The 19,453-nt window shown below is 32.6% G+C and overlaps 1 protein-coding gene across 1 annotated transcript in view; it reads right to left on the bottom strand.

Moving 5' to 3' along the window:
* The window catches only part of LOC148613554 (nucleolar pre-ribosomal-associated protein 1-like), a 46,805-nt gene that overhangs the window by 6,138 nt on the left and 21,214 nt on the right, over window positions 1-19,453 (bottom strand). Inside the window, exons 16-29 of the mRNA XM_088586930.1 lie at window positions 19,364-19,431; window positions 17,321-17,469; window positions 15,503-15,709; window positions 12,720-13,689; window positions 10,760-10,873; window positions 9,504-9,724; window positions 8,146-8,210; window positions 7,106-7,263; window positions 6,674-6,784; window positions 5,034-5,097; window positions 3,134-3,296; window positions 2,240-2,336; window positions 1,197-1,469; window positions 177-283 (exon numbers count right to left, since the gene is read on the bottom strand). Coding sequence (XP_088443056.1) covers window positions 177-283; window positions 1,197-1,469; window positions 2,240-2,336; window positions 3,134-3,296; window positions 5,034-5,097; window positions 6,674-6,784; window positions 7,106-7,263; window positions 8,146-8,210; window positions 9,504-9,724; window positions 10,760-10,873; window positions 12,720-13,689; window positions 15,503-15,709; window positions 17,321-17,469; window positions 19,364-19,431 — 2,767 coding nt within the window. The remainder of the gene's footprint in view (window positions 1-176; window positions 284-1,196; window positions 1,470-2,239; window positions 2,337-3,133; window positions 3,297-5,033; window positions 5,098-6,673; window positions 6,785-7,105; window positions 7,264-8,145; window positions 8,211-9,503; window positions 9,725-10,759; window positions 10,874-12,719; window positions 13,690-15,502; window positions 15,710-17,320; window positions 17,470-19,363; window positions 19,432-19,453) is intronic.

The raw sequence follows: 19,453 nt of genomic DNA, 5'->3' as shown, positions 1-19,453 counted from the left end.
TAAAATAGTTATTTCAAGAAGAATATTCAATTTTCCTTCAACAGGATCATCTGTTTTAGTTATTCTAAAAAACTTTATCACAATATTAGCTCAAAGATTTAAGTCATGGCAAAAAATATTTACTCATTTGTATATATTTATATATCTATTATATTATATTGATATAATTTTAATACCTCAAGTGTTGAACTGTTAAATAGCTTGTAAAATTCAGGAACATTTGTGACATCTAGTGTTGGTTTGAGGTACAAAAAGCTGTTAATCATTTGATACATATGCTGCTCTGAAATAGTAAAATAGCCTTCACAAAAACTGGCTTACAAAAGTGATATTATTTGCATGAATATGTATTAGTCATTGTAGTTACTCTAATCTATTAAACTGAATGTTTGCCAATATCAATAGGTACCATTAATTTGGTTCATAATACAGTTCAACTAGTTTTCAGCACAGTAGCAGTGATATTGTCCCTTCATATATATTGCCATGTGCAAAAACCCTGGAGGATTTTCAGAAGTTGGCAGGTATGAATGATGCTGGTTTAGATTGACTTAATTACAGCTAAGTCCCCAGTGTTCATGCAGCTGATGTGTTCAAGCATTACATCACTTTCTATCATAATTTTAGTCTTTAAAAATGAACTTATAAAACCTGTTTTCCTTAGGGGCATCGTGTGTTTGCACCAATATTTTATATATTCACTATTTCAGTTGTGCCACAAGGTTGTATTTCATTTGCGCCAAAGACTGAATATTTTGTTTGCACTATTTTCGGGGTAACCTTTAGGTAAAAGAAGATAAATAAAGATTTCACAATTTGTACTCATACAAAACTGTCAGCCTCAGGTGCAAAAGTTGTAGATGTTCTCAAAGTTTCGAAGTGTCAAGATGGACATAAATGTACCCTAATCTGAGACAAATAGAGGGAATATTTGATGGCCTTACCTATAGATTGTCAAATATTTCAGTGTCATTTACAGAGTTATCTACCTTAATTTTGAATTCTACAGGACATTCTGTATAATTTTTATCTCCTAATATGACATATGGTAATATGAAAAGCCACATGTTAATATCTGTTAACTTTAACATTTTTAACAAAATATGTAGGCTTTCCAACCACACATCACACTTTGTTTGCATGATTCATACTTGGAGCACTACTTAATATTTTTTGAAAAAGAAAATAGATATAACCTGCTCTAAGCATCAGTTTGACGACTCTGGCCAGAAATATTGTGATGATACAGGGTAATTTCTGGTTAACTTTCTCTATACTGTTTTTCAGCAAGTCGATAATGTAAAGAACCTGGTCTTTTTCTGGGAATCTTGACCCCTCAAGGTGATGGAGAAAACTATCAAGAACGAAATAGGCAGCACCTCTCATGCTGTTGTCATGACAACTAAGAGCTGTAATGATATAGCTGAGGCAACCTTTGAAGATAAACTTTCTGCAGTCAATAAGTTGATCTGAAAAAGTATACAGGCTTTTAATAACAGATCTTAACATGTTTCTGAAGAAACTGCCAATAAAACATTTACTGTTGCACCATTTCGTCTGTCCAGTAAAAGCTTCAGAACAAAATTTAATCAGATATATAACATTCTTGATGAACAGACAAAAAAAAGCCATTATTGTCAGAAAAAAATGAGAGCAAAGATTATTCAGTGATATCCCCTGCTCCCTTCCCTAGAAACCATATAGATAATCCTATAAGTAATTAAGACAGAAAAGCAAAATAAGAGGTAAAAATTGTATCATGAGATAAAGAACACGAGAAAGTTCATAAAATTGCATTCAGCAATTTTAGCATGTTTAGAGAGAGTTGCAGATAAAATTTCCAAAATAAAACTGCTTTGCAAAGTGCTGCTAGATACGATCACAGAAGTTGAATCCTGAAAAGATAAGGCAAATATAGACAAAATTTTGTTCCTCTCTAGCTTGTAATTCTTAGATGGTTCAGTTCCCAGCCCCCAAATCTGTTCCTGTTTTGTTATTTCAGCATGGTACTATAACATGTATAAGAACAAAATCTATACACATAATTAAGTTTTTGTCTAGACACACTCCACAGACAATATTGATGACATCATGATCACACTATATGACCTCTAATATGAATCCTTCTGATTCAAAACCATACAGATCCAGGTTTTTTTTATATATATATGATGATGACAATGCTACAAAACATGCCACAACAAATGTTTGGCAGCCATACAAAAACTTCCACACCAACCTGGTGATAAAAGATGACCAAAAAGTGGTAGAATAAAGCAGGGGTCATACACCTCTGGCAGAGATTTACAGTCCTCACTATCTTGCACTGTACAGTTCTGAAAATAGACAATGATAAGCATTCATTACTTCAGCATACTGGCTAAACAATTAATGTTCAGATCACCTTGTTTTTTCTGATTCAAAAGTCGGGCATAAAAACAAAGCCTCTACGATACCTCTTGATAGACTAGCAAAGTACATAAAACAGCAGGATTCCAATGTCCCCCATTGTGCTACGAAATTGAATAAAGATAAAGTGTGAGAGCTCTTACCACGTGAAAGCAAGATTTTTTTAAGTTCTAACAACTGGCATGTAATGTTTTCAGGAAAATCTTAAATATAATGTCAAGTAAAAGTAACTGACTTCAAGGGAAATGCTAACAGTGCTGGATCATATTACCTGATTTAAATTTTGCTGAGACAATTGCTTAACTTTTAACTGAGTAATAAAATAAGAAATATTAATCTAATTTATTACAGAAAGAGGATCTCATATTTTGGGATTCGATTAGAATGAAGATCTTTGGATACTGAACTTGAAGTGTATTATAAAAATTCTCTATATACCCTTAGCAAAAAAAACTGGGATTCAACACCATGCCTTTTTTCTTTAAACTACGGTGGCTTTTGGGGTTTTGTACAAAGAAATCAATAATTTAGAAAATAATTGTGACAAAATGTAAGCTACTTAGTCAACATGGAAAATCTCGACAGGCAGACATTTCTATTTAAAGCAATATGGGCACAATAAAATCTTGTTAAAAAGGGGAGGGAAAGGGTACATTATAACAAATACATTTTCCTGTATTTTGCTTATTAACAACATAACATTACTTCAAGTAATTAAGCTTACCTTTAGCTTTCTCCTTAATGGGAAGTTCAGCATGGATACTAGTAACCTGTTCTCACTAAAATTCTCTAGGATTTGGTCAGCTGAAGCTTTCTTTAACAAAGATGGACCAATAGTTCTCAGTATTGAATATTGCTCAATGGACTTTGAACCCCACAGGTATGGTCTATTAATATGCAATAATAACATTAGTTATTGATTATTGAGTCCAATATCTCAAATATGAAAATTTTTTGAAACCTGACAAGGAATTCACATTATAGCAAGAATACATTAACCAAAATTTCATGCAAATTGGTAGAAGCATTATTTAGTTACATTGCAAAGTGTGAACAATGAACGGCAGAAGGACAATGGTATACCATTATGTATTTTTCTGGCATGATATATGCCAGGCGATCCTGTAATGCAATTGGTCAACCTGACAGGGGATATTAGGCCATACATGTATCACAATGGTGGACTTGAGGATATGAAAGCAGATCAGCAAATTATGAAAGTAAAGTAAAAACTAGAAAAACTGTGAGCGATGCTCAAAACATGATATCACAACTTCCCAATCTGATAACAATGAACTTTTTACCTCCATATTGATTTGGATCAAAAACTAAAATGGGAGGTACACAATGGGAACATGTAACATTGATTCCCTGAAAGTTTCATTCAGTTCCATTCAGTAGTGTAGAATAATGGATAAGAGATAGGTCCCCTCTGTGTAACAGAAGGAAGGATGGACACCCCTATTATTTTATACCCCAACTTTGCAACATCTTATGGAATAACTATGTGTGAAAATAAGGGGAACAATGTGGACATGCGATTTTTTTTTTGTGGATAGATTAAAGCACTTTTGACACACAATTTCTGCCATTTCTAAAACACCCAATTCCAAACAGCAATCAGTACTACTTTTTTGTTGAAATCACAATAACAAAATAAGAACAGTCCCTGACAACATGCACATCTGTTTTGTAATCTAACACTCTAAAATCCTTTAAGGTGTTTAGGAGGAGTTTTGCTTACAAGAAATGTGGACAGACGGATGGATAGATAGACAGGGTGATTCCCACATATCCCCTCCTCTAAACTTTGTTTTGGGACGGGTATAATTACTTTGGTATTTTTGTAATGAGATTTAAACCATAAATTTTATATTTTAAACCCAATATAAATTAACACATCCTTATACAATGAAATTGATTTATTCTAAACAAACTCTGAAATTTACATGAATTGACTATCTACTGTTTTACAGAACAAAACTGCCATCTGATCGGTAATCAAACTGATAACTGTCAATCAATAATTGGACATCAAACCCTAAAACAGTTGCATGGATTGGTTTAGGGAATGTACTTTACTGTACTTGGCAAAGTGATATATTGGGTAGCATTTACGAAACAAATTTGGAAGAATTTTCCATCTCCAAAGGAAATAAACCAGTCTTCACTGACTTTTTTTGCTTTCCAAATGTTTCAAGTAAATAACTAAGTAAAGTGCCTACAAGATATAATGGACAAGCACATGGATGGACAGCCAAATGCATGCAAGGAAGCCCATCATTTACAAGTCCCTAAGTCCCATTGCAGCAGGATGAAATGATCCTATATCAGGTAAGACTTCATTATACTGCAAATGTTCTATAAGAGAAAGCAAAATGCATCAACAGAATATTCCTTGAAGATATATGGAAACTGCCTACTTTCCTACTCTTGCATTAACTACCTGTTTATTATAGCATCACTATCAGGGGACACTAGCATTGGTATGAATTAAAAATAAAAACTCTTTGGCTAAGCCTCACATTTTACCCCGATTCTAAGCCTCATCTGTATACCCTGGTATTGTTGATACACTATTACTGTCTATATGAAGGAAACAAGAAGATTAACAATTTATATACCTGTACTCAGTAATTGCACATCCATTCTTCTCATACAGAAACATCAATTCCAGTAACTTTTGATCTAAAATGGTTACAGTGTACCTAAATCATCAGACAAATGTATTTGGAATCTAATGAATTCATACACAAATTCTCTTCACAGAGAGAAATACATGACATTTTCACAAATTTGCAATATATATCAATGGCAAAACCGTCGTATCAATGGATTAGGGACCGAGAGAAATCTACTAAAATACACAGGCATATCAAAAATCTTTCCAACATCTTGAAACCTGCAGATATTGATTTGCAGTAAAAATATCAAAAAATTAAGCAGGAGTAGAGGATAACAAAATGTGATGGAGGGAATGACAAACAAACAATTGTTTGAAGGACATTCTGATCAATATATCCAACCGGCTTTAGTCTAATGATTTACATACAAAATACGTTTTTACATAAACCAATGTTAAGCAACTATATTTTTTTCTTATTCAAAATTACAAAATAACCACCCATTTAAGTTTGAAACACAACCAAAAAATATACAACCTTGATATGACTTCCCTTCAAGAGAATGTCAGAAAATAAGGAAACATAAAAAATATGGAATACCAAAGGAGTCATAATTCTTATTAATTTCAAAAGACACATTGAATGCGTTTCATTGTAATTTTTCACTTTTTAAAGATAATTTTGTAGTTGTATAATACTACAGTTTAAAAGATTGCTTTGTAAAATTCAGATAAAATTAAAGTTTTTTTTTTTTGTCCTCAAAGAGGCATAACTCACACATAATTCAATGGATAATAATTTTTGGTAATATGCATAATTAAATACCATGTCTTAACTACCTACAAAGTTTCATGAAATAAGGTGCAGTTGTTTCCTAAAAGTTGTGCTAACAAAAGTGTGATTTACAATCAGTTGGATAGGTAGACAGATAGGGCAAAAACAATACCCCTCCCCACTAAAGTTGTGGGAGCAATAATGATGAATTTGAGATCTTCCCCAGTTATTCATAATAAGTAATAAAAATATATGTACAATCATTGTAAGGTGTGTTTACAACAACAGAATGAAGTGACTTTCTGGTACTTCATTGCCTTTTTCAAACATCTTTTTCAAATGCTTCAGATTATTATATTTCTAAATTAACCTAGATTATTTATTGACAGTCACAATTTTTTTTTTGTCTACTCGTTGTAACCCCTAAAGTCAATTGTAACAGACATTTTATGGTATAAAACTAAATGGATCAGATTTATAGAGATCCATTAACTAGCCCTTTCAGCCCCTAGTTCCCAAATGATTAAGTCATAAACCCAGGTCCTGACCTTTTTGGTATAGAATAGCGGAACTTAGTGTAAAATTGTACCAAGATCCAATAATTAACATTCAAGTTATTTCACACAAACCAAGAGTCTACAGAAGAGTGCTATATCATTATGCCACCTCAGATATCTGTCAATTGTTTAAAAATTATTATGTTACAGTGAGTTCAACAATTAAAAACTCTGAGAATTAATGAAACATTTAAGGCATAACATTAAGTTTTCAAGTATGACCCCCTAAGGTATTTCACAAAAATATGCATCCATTCTATTTTCTTTTCAGAGTTGTTTTCAAATTTCACCTAGTAATTGATTAGCTACCTGAGTTTGACAGAGTTGCACAGTAAGCTGCCAGGAACACACCAAAGTGCTGTGTGGAGCAACATGAAGAATCAGCTTCTACTATACACAACAGCAAGTCACACATATGTTCTGAAAAAATCAATTTAGTTAAATAAATTGATTAAAAAAAAAAACAAAAAAAATTACCTCTGACCAATTTATCTGCCAGCATGTAGTATATATCTTCTATAGTTTTTGAAATATGTGAAAGTTCTTATAATAGAAGACTGGAAAAAACTGGTTGATGGTACCAGTAATTTTGTTTTATGAAAATTATAATGAAATGATTAAAGCACACAAAATTCTGCTTCAAACAGTTTTCAAATAAATGTCATTGTAAAGAGCTTCAAGCAAAATTTAAATATTTGTAATAAATGCTTAAATTATGGGGGCTGTATATGATGGTCTTACTCTTTATATCCAAATGCTGTTCATCTAACATGATTGTCAAGAAGGAAGATAATGACATAACCATTTCGTACAATGTTGTCAATGGAAACTCTACAGGCCACTTAGACATAACAAGTTTTGTTATAAGCTCGTACGTCCTTTTGTCTCTACATCTGTTTCTACAAAACATATTATAAGTTAACATTATTCCATTTTCGTTGTCTGAATATAGCTGAAATATGCTGCTTGGATGTTAAACCCCAACAATCAATCAATCAATCAATCAATTTTCAAGTTTGAACATAAATATATAACTGATGGTAAATGCTGTGTGAAGTACAGCTCCATAAAACACCAGATATACTTAATGTCCATAGTATAAGAAACTCTAATCAAAGACTTTAATAAAATTCTTACACTTAACCAATTTTTTTCAAGCTTTGTGGTGCCATGGTCAGATCTATATATCTTAGCACAGACATCATTTCCAAGCTTACCCTATGGGTGCACCTGGTCCATGCTCCAAGTTTTTAGTAGAGTCCGAGTTTCTCCTTTGCTTTTGTTACTTTGTATGTATGATTTTAGTTACTTCATGTTCTGTGTTGTGTATTTTGTTTTCCATGTCTGGTCTTTGTCCCTGGATTACATTCTTTTGATTACCGCTATAACCTTGGTTCCCTTGATTACTCTTTGACAATCTTCCATTTACAACTAGATGTTTGATACACTATAGACTATCAATATAGTACATTAAATCTCATAAGTAAAATGAATTAATCAAAATCATGTTAGACTGTCATTATAAGGACTGGTTGGACACCCAAAAAAACTCAATGGACCTCAGCTACACTTGGGTCCATATAATTTATTTAAGGCAAACAACCAGTTAATATATTACCATATGTCCTGCAGCATCACAAATTATTTGCTTAATAAATGTGCAATAAATAAAATTGTCAGTCAATTTTCAGGAGTGAATAACTGAAGAGATTCAATGCCATTCATGACATTAAGGTTATAAGTACTCAAGCTATCTCACTAATACTGTTTTTTTAACTTACTTCAGAATACATTTTATAAACTTCTTTAACCGCTTGTATTCCAATTGGACATGCACTGTGTCATCCTGAAATATGAAATTTCATTAGAAGCATATGCATACTATAAGTAAGGTCTCACATTCCACAAATCATTTGATGGATGAGAACTTCTGCTTTTAATAAAAAAAAAATAAAGCCTCTAAAGACCTTGAAATTTAGAAATCTGGTGGCCATATAATCTGATCAAGCAGAAGAAAAATAAATCATTTTCATTTTCATCCCAACATTACCAGACTTACTTTGGCCTTGTTATAATGAATATTTCATTGATTGAGAGGTTTTTCTTCTATTATGGTTTACAAAATATTACAATTAGGCCATACTAAGTTCAATATTTGGTTCTCAGGCCTCTTTTTGTCAAAACTGATGAGGAAGGCTTTTTACCTTTTTTTCTATTTTTTTTTAAATAGAGATGTGAAAGAATTCATAATACATTTTTTGTATTACAAAAATGTTTCGAACTTCTTATTTGTACATGTTGCCGATACTACCATCATATTTATGTATATGCAGTGTTTTCATTTAGAACAGGCTGGAGGCCAATTTGCATGCTTCAAACATCTGTCTGGCCAGTTCAAGTAGAAAAAATTACATATCATTCAATTTAGAATTAATAGATTTGTCCTGTTCAAATCTTTATTTGGCCTTTTAAAAATAGTGAAAACACTGTATATGTGGCAGACCTCTTTACTGAAATACTCCTTATAAAAAACAGTGAGAGATAGAATTATGAAATTTGTAAACCGTGAAAGTATCATTGTTCGTGGGGTACTAATTTTTGTGGTTTTCGTTGGCAGGGTAAACCAAGAAATATGGTTCCCAACAGAAAGGAAATTTCCTATTCCTTTGTACGTTAGAGTTGTCAAATACATGAATTCAAGACTTAACTATCATAGGTGGAATCAAGGAAACTGCTGAGATGGGAAAATCCTTATTTTTCAATAGTAAATATCTTCTAACATAGAAATTAATATTTAAAATGCTCTGGATCATCTGTACAATAGATCATTTAAAAAGAAGAGTTTTTTTTAAATTAAGAATACAGCTGCTACAGATTTTGAAAAAGCTTTTGGGGTTCTATAAATGTTAACCAAAGGCACATCACCTTACTACACCTCCTAAATCTCTAAATGTCCAGATGTTTGGAAAAGAGAATATTCCAGTTAGTGCTTAAAAACATGTGTCCATGGATAATGATGATGATGATGATGACACAAATAACAATAACAGAGAAGACAGTGCCTCAATACATGATGACCATACATCCATTAATTGTTTGCAGCTAAATTAAATCCTTAGCATCAAAATACAACAATTACCTTCAATAATTCTAATACCCTATCCATCAAGTTATCTGTGAAAGTTTGGTCAGCATTCTCTTTACTACTCAGAGTGGTGGTGACAGTGTAAACTAACAACCTCAGCAAAGCTAACTTGTTCTCTTCATCACACAGGAAGTATAATAAGTCCAACTGACCATTACTGTTTAGACCATCTTCTGTAGCTAGTGCCATAAGGGATCTAAACAGTTTCTTCTTATCTGATAAATAACAAACATGTTTTGAGGTTAACTCTGTCATGTGTTAATCTGTACCATGTTTCTGCTTTAGATGGAAAACTGTTCATTTAAGTATATGATACAATGTAGTGGGTTTTTGACAGATTCAAATTTTGTCTATATTCATGAGGTTCATTGTAACTAAAAAAATCTTTCCATATTTTAGTTCTAGTATTTCAGATTTTTTTTATTTTGTATGTAACTGTAGTCAACATTTAGACATGTATTTAAAAAGAAGTATTTCAGTCTGTCAAGATGTCTATTTTAAGAAGGAATATAATCTTATTCTAGAAGGACCCAATTTTTATAAAGCAATTAGTGGATAGTGCATAAACCTAAAACATCATCTAAAAAAGGACCATATATATAATTACTCCCTTCAATGAAGATACTGCATGAAAATATGCAGCTGTAACAGGAAATCTGCTACAAAGTTTAGTCAAATCTTTGAAAAGATATTTAAGAAGAACACTATTCAAGATTTCAAAGGCATGTACTTAAAACAGACAAAATCAAAAGTACTTTTACTCATACCTGACCCCTTTGTTCTATTTTTACAAACAGGGGACATGTTCTTCAACAGATCAAAAACCCCACCATCAGTGCTATGCACAATACCCTAAAGAACATTCATGCCAAGATTGATTCAAATTGGTTGAGAAGTTTCAGAGAACATTTTATTAAAAGTAATAACATTAAAAATAGCCAAAAAAACATAGGAAAAAGGCAATCACTCGAACGTGGCTTAACAGATGAACACAAATTTGACCACAGATAGATCTCATTATGCTGAATATTTTTAGCCCATGCCAGAAGACGACAGACAACAAAAGGATGACAATGACAGACACCAACTGATGCATTGTAATAGCTCATGGGCCCCTTTGGAATACTTAAAATGGTAAAAATGCACTCACTGCATTAAAATGAAATTATTCCTATATGAAATAATCAAGCACTGATAAAATCCTATTTGAAATAATCAACCACTGATAAGTTCAATGTTATAAAACAAACCTAGCTGTCCAACAAGACATTTAACCAATCTTATAAAATTGTTCTTGTCAGTCCATTTATAAATGAATGGCTTGTACTTCTTCAATGCAGTCTTCTGTAATTTTCTGTCATCATCTACAGTGAAAATAAAAAATAGTATTCAAAATTTAAATTGACAGGCAGTGTATCAAAATTCCTTGAGCAGTTTAGAAGAAGTTCTGCTTTCAGAAATGGAAACAGACTAATGGATGAACAGACAGACAGACAGAGATGGAGATTCCTACAAACCCTCCAAATTTTGTTTCCAAGGGCTATAAAATAGTCAAAAAAAGGTGTTCATACACAGTTAAAAAACTAGACATTGACCCTAACTGATCTAATACCCCCACAGCCCGATGAACCCTGTACATTTGGGGATCAATGTAGACATATGATTCATATTGGACACAATTTTTATGGTGGATAGATTACACACTTTTGACATACAATTTGCTGCCATTTTTAAAGCACTCAACTCTAATCAGCAATCAGTACTATTTTTTGTTGACAACACAATAAATAATATGACTAATTCCTGACAATACGTACATCTCAATATGATAATCTAACACTCCATTGAGTTTCATAACAATCGTGCAAATCCTTAAGGAGGAGTTACGGACAATGCATAAGACCAAGTTTTGCTTAAAATTTGTAAGTTCCAACAGTCTTCATTTCTATAATATTTGTTCAAAAAATAATTCCTGACAATATGCACATCCCAATGTCGCAATCTAATACCCCATTAAGTTTTATAACAATCTTGTAGTCATTGAGAAGGAGTTGTGAACAACGCATCAACAGCAGCTTTTTCCTATCTATTTAGGTTTGCAAGATAAGAGCTAAATATCAAATGAGTTGAAACATGACAAAAGATTGGAAAGACTGAAACCGTTTACACATATTAATCTGTATAAAATACTGCATGTTGGGTTATCTTGGCAGGTTTTTAAAATTTGGTGATTTTGAGGTAAAAAGAGTATGTGAAAACTTTTGATGTTTCCAATATTAGCAGGTGTTAAGTAGTGCACTAAGAACTTAAGTCAAAAATAAATATTTTGTTGACTATGTTTTGGCATTTTTATTAAAATTGTTTAAAAATATGTCCTAATTAGCAACCCACAAAAATGACCCACTATATGGTACTACTAATACATGTATGTGATTACTTTTTACATGTTTTATTCCTATGCATAGTACAAACCAAATAAAAAAAACCTTCTATAATAGCATTTAATGCATATCTACATATGATTCCCAACCTTCCTATAAAAATTCAACAGCACTTCAGTGGTTAAGGAGATGTTGAGCTTCCAACATATAAAAACCCTCAAGTTGGATTATCTAACTGTCAAAATTTGTGATGCAAATTTTTGGTCGTTCCCTCTGTGGGACTTGAACTCGTACCGCTGTGACATCTATGGCAACACCACCTGCACAAAGTCCAGTGCCCTAGACCACTCGGCCAGCTAGGCTATATAAAAATATAACTTTTGTTAGCCAGGTCATTCCTCCTCCCACGGAGGGAACGACCAAAAATTTGCATCGCAAATTAAACAGTTCTAACATTGTTGGGAATTTTTCAGACCTTTCTATACATAATAACACCTAAATGAAATGTCCTGTACTACCATACATCGTGTACTAAGTTACAGCTCTAGATTAATCCTTCGAGGAGGAATGACCTGGCCAGCAAAAGCTATATATATTCCTTCATGTACACCTACACATAATGCTCAACCTTCCTATAAACTATAAAGTTTCATCAAAATCTATTGAGTGGTTTAAGAGGAGTTGCCCTTCCAAAAATTGTGAACAGACAGATGTACAGAAAGAAAGACTGTTAGGGTGCAGTCAATCAATCACTGATTGATGGGGAATAAAATAAAAGAATGCTTTACATCAGAATGTGTATGCAACAATTTATTAACCTAATTCATACCTCTGCCAAGAATAGCTGCCACAAGTGAAATTACTTTATCCAAGCTATCATCATAAAATCCTTCCAAAAAATCTGTTCTAAAACATTCTGCAGCCTTTACATTGTGTAGGATTAAATTCTCAGCTATCACCATACCACTGACAGAGGTGACAAAGTGTTGAACCAGACCTGTATCTACATAGATAGAGAGATGTGGTTGTTGTTGTAACAGTTTATCACAGCACTGAGTAAGTTTGCCATCCTGAACTTCTCTATGCATTGAGAAGAGAGATTGCACACATGCTTCATCTATTGTCAGAAAACCAGCAGTGTCTAGCATCTGTAAAAGTAAATCAATACCTACTCCTCCTATTACTGACAGCTTATCACCTTCCATTAGAAGGTTCTTAGGTATTTCCCATATTGTTTTTAACAGATTAATACGTCTCTTCATAGATATATCTTTGACTAGTATTCGCACAGCATTTTGTACATCATTGATTACTCTAGCTAAAGCTTTTGTTTTTATACTGGAAACATTTTGGAGGAAATTTTCTAACCTTTCAACAAATATCTCGAAGCACTGTGAGTGATTCGGAAGACTTATCTTAGCAAGAGAGTTCACCAGTCTACATAGACATGATGTCAATACTTTTGATGCAGTAGAAATAAACAGGTTTCTTTGTTTTGTTTTGTGCTCAGATTTCTGAATAAATAATAGAAAGTATTTTTGGATGATAGGATGCTTCAATACACCAGTGAACACGTCATTGACAATATCTCTGCTTGATTTATCTGCTACATAAAGCTGCTTTAACTCAGTATCATCAAATGTTGTAGACATATTAGACAATGGCACATTTTCCTCTGTTGATGTGACTTCTTCTTGTGTTTCACAGACATCTTCCTTTTCTATTTTCTGCAATTTGGTTTCCACAATTTCCAAAATGCATTTGAAATAATATGGAACTGTCTTCTTTATAGTGTCATCCTAAAAAAAATCAACAAAATTGTTTTGGTCACAGATTTTTTTATTGTTTGTAGCAAATCAGATATGCAATCTTATTTTATTCAGTTTGTTACACAGTGTATATATATTATCTTTGTTTCCTGTTTTTACATTCTGGCCATGTTTCTGGATTTTTACTTACTTGAATTCTCCCATTGTCCGTGCCTATTTTCTTGCCAGAATTTACATTTTAAGAAATGCTGGTTTTTGCCATTGTGGTCCCTAGTTCATCAAGGATAAGAGCCATTACCCCTAAAATTCTTACAAACTTTCCTTTAGAGTATGGAACCTTGTTATAAAATGTTATAAAGATCAAAACCATATGTCTATTGACAATAACAACATGCACGAACAATAACAGCACTTTTGTGGTTGTATAAAAATAGAAAACATTGAAAAACCAAAGTCCTTCCTTATTAACCTTTAAAAATAAACAGTGAAAATATACCATGATAGTTCAAACCCCTCAAGCATCTATTACACATGGTCTGACTGACAAATGAACAGAAAGACAAAGATTATTAGAGAATAACTCCATCATGCTTGGAATACCCGCACTCAACCCATATATTTTAATTTCAGCATTAAAAAACTACATGTATACCATTACCGAAGAAAATGAATCTGCAATATCTATTAAATAGAGAACAAAATAACTGAAAAATGTCCCTGAACAAAATACATATAACTGTAAGAGCTGCAACATATTGCTGATAACTTTGTTACAAAAAATAAAGACGGTGTCTTTCATGTAATGTACAAGTCATAATGAAAAACAGCTCCTTGCAACAGAAGCTGAGATGTTCCAAAATGTTCTGCCTGAAAAATTACTGTCTACTAATAAACAGAAATTAGACAAGGGGGGAACCTGAAAAGGAGAGATAGGGTACAAGTCGTCATGCAAAAGCAATATACCAAATATCTAAGCATTTTCTCTAGTAGAAGCTGTAATGGAAGAATGGTCACACTGATGGAAGAATGGACAAGGTAACTGCAATATACCCCCACTCTAATGAGTAGTACATGTAGTATAATAAATTCATTAACAGATGAGTGTAAAAAATTCAAAGCGTAGATTATAAAGTATTCTTTCCAATTTTATACATTTTGAATAAATAGACAAAAATTAAAAACTAGAAAAACTGTGCATGCTGTGGGCAACTTCCCAGCACTACCCCATTTACAGCATGCATATTCAAACCTCCATATTGTTTGAATCAAAATCTAAAATAGGAGGTGCACAATGGGAATGTGTAATAAAGATTTTGTTAAAGTTCTAGTACATTCCATAAAGTGGTGTAGGTGGAGTAACAAGTAAGAGATGGTACAGACGGACAGACATCAATATCACTATACTTCACACAAAATTCTACATTCATCATTGATTTACCAAGATGAATTATTCTGTTATACTTCCCTTTCTCAGCAATCTCAGGAAGGAAGTATACTTATACCGCCCTGAACATGAATACCATCCTTCTGTCAAGAATACCCCAGCTCAAACCAGATAAATTTTCTAATCCTTTCTGTTCTGTTGTCCTTTATTCATACTTCCACCCAAAACAAAACATCAGACAATAAAAGATCCCTTTGTGCCAAGTTGACGAGCATGCTCAATATACACTTCCACAAGGAAGAACTTGGGTAGAACAAAATAAATTTCGTCTTGGGCAATATTCTTCCTTCATGTGGTAATCCAGTATTATAATACCACCTCAACTGCAGGCAGTATGAGTATTGCAAGTGGGATTTATAAAGCAATTAAAATATTAAGTTTACATTTTTTATTACCTACCTTCTTATTCTCCAGTGAGTGTGTGATAAAGAGCAGTAGCTGTCTGGTTACAATAGAAATATCTTCTGATGCCAGAGATGATAACTGACTCAGTAATTTCTGCTCCTTGTAGATACTTCCTGATACATAAACAGACGCTAAAGATAATGTTACACTGTCTGTTAAAGACTGGACAGTCATTTCCATTGGTGATATCGTCACAGACTCCTTAAAAACATGTCATGATATTAAGTAAGTATACAGAAAGTGGTAAAGACATTACATATTTCAGCAATATGATACATGTTTCATTCACATAACAACAGGAATGATATTTTACAATACAGATAATGGCTGATGCAAAACTAGGAAAATAAAAGTAATAAAAAAAAAAGATCCCTGGTTATAATAACCATAAGTTCAGAAATGACAAAACTTAAAACAAATGTATAAGAACTTATAATGCATTGAAATACAAGCCATGTCTTCAATACATTCAGATCAGTTATCTAATGTTTAAGTGACGGAGAGAAATCAAGTGTCTACAGTGCACAGTGTAGTTTGCATGAAATTTTGTACAGATAATAATTTGCATGAATACAAATTGCAATATTAGCCAAAGAAACACCTCAAGGTTGTACAAATTTTCAGGGTGGTATAACAGAATAATTTATGAAAAAATTATCATGAATAACAGTCTGAACATAAACTCATTTGAATATTAAAGAGAACATATTTATGCAGTTTCACATAAAAATGTCAATTTGGAATGATTAAATTTCCACTTTTGTAAATTACTTATTAGAACATGTCAAAGAACTATATTAATGAGGATTACACATGACATTTGCCCTTTGAATTTTTACATCCACCTTCACGCTTGCAAGATTAGTGTTCACAAGTTTATACATCTTGCATAGAAATCTGTGAAAATGGAATTGCAGCCACACTGAGAGCAATACCATTCACAGCCTCAATTTGGTTCCTGCTAAAATTCCAATGTTCCAACTGGTGTACCTACATAATAGCCATTCCCAGTGACCTCTTCCTTTACATCCAATATATATTTTAAGACAGGTACATCCATAATGAATCTTTGGAATAGGAAGAGTAACATTGTTTCCAACAGAAAGTTCACTTAACTTTTGTTTTGTGTTTCTGATCAACTTATTACATGTATAATTTTGTACTAACTGAAAATACAAATTATTACAACATTGTCTTGTATGAGCAAAAACACATCATGGAAAAAAAACAAAAAGGACAAATGTAGCAAAACTTCTTATCAATACTATCACTTTCTCAAAATGACCACAAGTGTTAACTTGGCTTACATCAAGTCCCAAGCAAGGAAAACTATGTTTATTGTAAAACTGATCAGTTCTTTTATTCTTCCTTTGTAAAACTGAGCAATAAAACTATACCTTTTTTTTCAACAAATATCCTTGAAAAGCCTCAACTTCCACCGCTGACCTACCAACCCCCCCCCCCCCCCCCAAAAAAAAATGCTTTGCAGGGTGCATCTTGATATTCCATGTAGACTAACTGAACTTTTCTTCAGCTCTAAATCTTCAATTCATTCAGTACATGTGACCTTTGCCTTCATTAATGTCATTCTTATGAGTTAAGAAAGTTAAATTCTTTCATGAGAGGAAAAAAATCAGAACAGAGGGTCAATTCTTCCACTGAACAATACAATAAATTTACTATATTCCAATAGCTATAAAAAAGATACATACAGTCATCATTATTCTGAAAAACGCAATTATATACCTATGTAATAAAGCATGCCAGATATTGGCAAGATGGGTATATTAGTACCTTTAGAAGAAATATTACCTTAGTAGAAGGCTGGAAAGAGTTGATGTACAGGCTAAAGGACATATCTATATGTGTGTCCTGCGTTTGTAGAAAACATATCAATGGTAATGGATTCAGCTGACAGTGGAACAGATCACAAAGCACATTCATTAAGTATTCTGTTATAACTGTAAAAATAATAATAAGATGTCAAACAGTAGTTAAACAAAACTCAGTTGCATGGGGTATAAATATGAAACTATCAAAAAAAATATGAAACTATCAAAAAAGTTCAGCAGTAAAAGGTCAAATTCACATTTTCGAAGTAATTTCTGACCTTCAATTAAATTTTATCTTTTTAACATGATATTCAACCATTTCAAATAATTCACGATAACTGAAAATGACCAATGTGTGAATCACGCCTAGAATAGCCCTGCTGATTTTGATGGGACATTCCTGAAGCTCTACCAGGACAAAGGAGCTGCATCATTGTACAGTCCTTGAACCGATCCGTGCAACAATTTGACAGATCAATGACTACTGACTGATTGATCGCTGACGGATTGATGACCAATGACCAGTGACCAATCTGATTGTAGATTTGTTATGTAAAATGATGTAAAACGTGTTTGAAATAAAATATATGTAAAATAAAAGTACAAATTGATGTTTAAATCTATTATATTATGTAAATATGTGTAAAATTGACAAAGAAAACAATAAAAACCCTAAAATAGAGTGACCGCTCTAAGATCACATGATGCGATCACCTGTTTAAAGGATCAGTTTGACGGATCGATGACCGAGCGGAAACTGATCGGTGATCAATGACCGATCGCAATTTTTGTTGCACGGATGGTTCAGGTACTGTATCTATCGTCAATCAAGTCAAATTGGTTGGATATGCTTGTTAAACATCAAAATCATTGTGTGCTGTGCAACAATAATGTTTAACTTGAAAATATAGAATCTACAACGATAACGAGTTGATTATGGAATTTCTCACATCAAGTGAAATGAATTTTATAGTTTTGATCGCGAAGTTTGCCGAGCTATTCAAACTATAAAATTTATTTCATGAGATGTGAGAAATTCATAACCAACAAGCTATGAGTGTAGATTCTGTTTCTCTAATGCCCTAAAAATGTCAAAAATGCCCAAAAATGAAAAGCGCGAAACATTATGATTCAGATTTGTAGGAAATATGTTGACATCACACAAACGCAAACATTCCAAACAAAAGAAACCAGACAATTTTAAAGGCTTTTTCACTTCAAATCTTCCCGACTCCCTTAATAATTCTTATTTAAGGTAAGAAAACGCCAAAATTATCTCATTTAACTGAAATATAACTACAATGGCAATCGAGGCGATTCAAGATGGAGTCCAAGACAATCGATTTCTAAGCCAATCGAACTCTGAGAACAAAAAAGTCACTAGTAATGAGAACATTTTTTTCTACACCTGTCAAGTGGTATGAAGATTGAAGCAAAATTAGAGAAACATCTTTTTAACATCGATTGGCAAATGTTGGAAAAAAGACCATTGATTTTTTTCTGGATTGAATAAGTTCCATAGATTTTAAATTCAAATCCATGGTGTATGTTTCCATACAAAAATATGTAGAAAATGCTAGGCTATAAGTAAACCAATACCAGATTTCTTTTATAATAAAACCTTGTGATACAATTTCCCCTTGTAACCCTTAATTCCTAAATAGTTCAGGTGAAAATCCTAAAAATTAATCCAAGCTTTGCTTTAAAAGAAAGGGAATCCTGTGGTGTAATTTTATACAATCTTTCAATTTCACTCATGTTATTATACATACACAGATGTTTACAATTGAAAAAGAGGCCATTCAACATTAAAAAACAGCAAATTTTTGTCGTATTGAATTTTTATGATAATTCTTGCACTTACAGCGATGAAAGAGACAAAAGTATTACTCTATCCACTTGGTGACAGGATAAAAAAAGAATATGATAGATTTAAAATTCCATCTTCTATCAAAATGTTGCTGTAGCAAAGAACCTATCATTTAAACCCATGAGTTTAGCCCATAGTTATTCTATATTTTACCCTTAGCTATATCAGAATCTTTGGTAACTGTTTCAAAGGCAACAACCACTAAAGGACTAAAAGGGAACCTGCAAATAAAAGAATAGAACT

Source organism: Perna viridis, chromosome 6, assembly GCF_037379345.1.
Source record: "Perna viridis isolate PV_CMFRI_1.1 ecotype Kerala chromosome 6, ASM3737934v1, whole genome shotgun sequence".
NCBI classification, from domain to species: Eukaryota; Metazoa; Mollusca; class Bivalvia; order Mytilida; family Mytilidae; genus Perna; species Perna viridis.
Note: the sequence above shows the minus strand (reverse complement) of the source record. Positions and strands in the feature narration are given on the sequence as shown.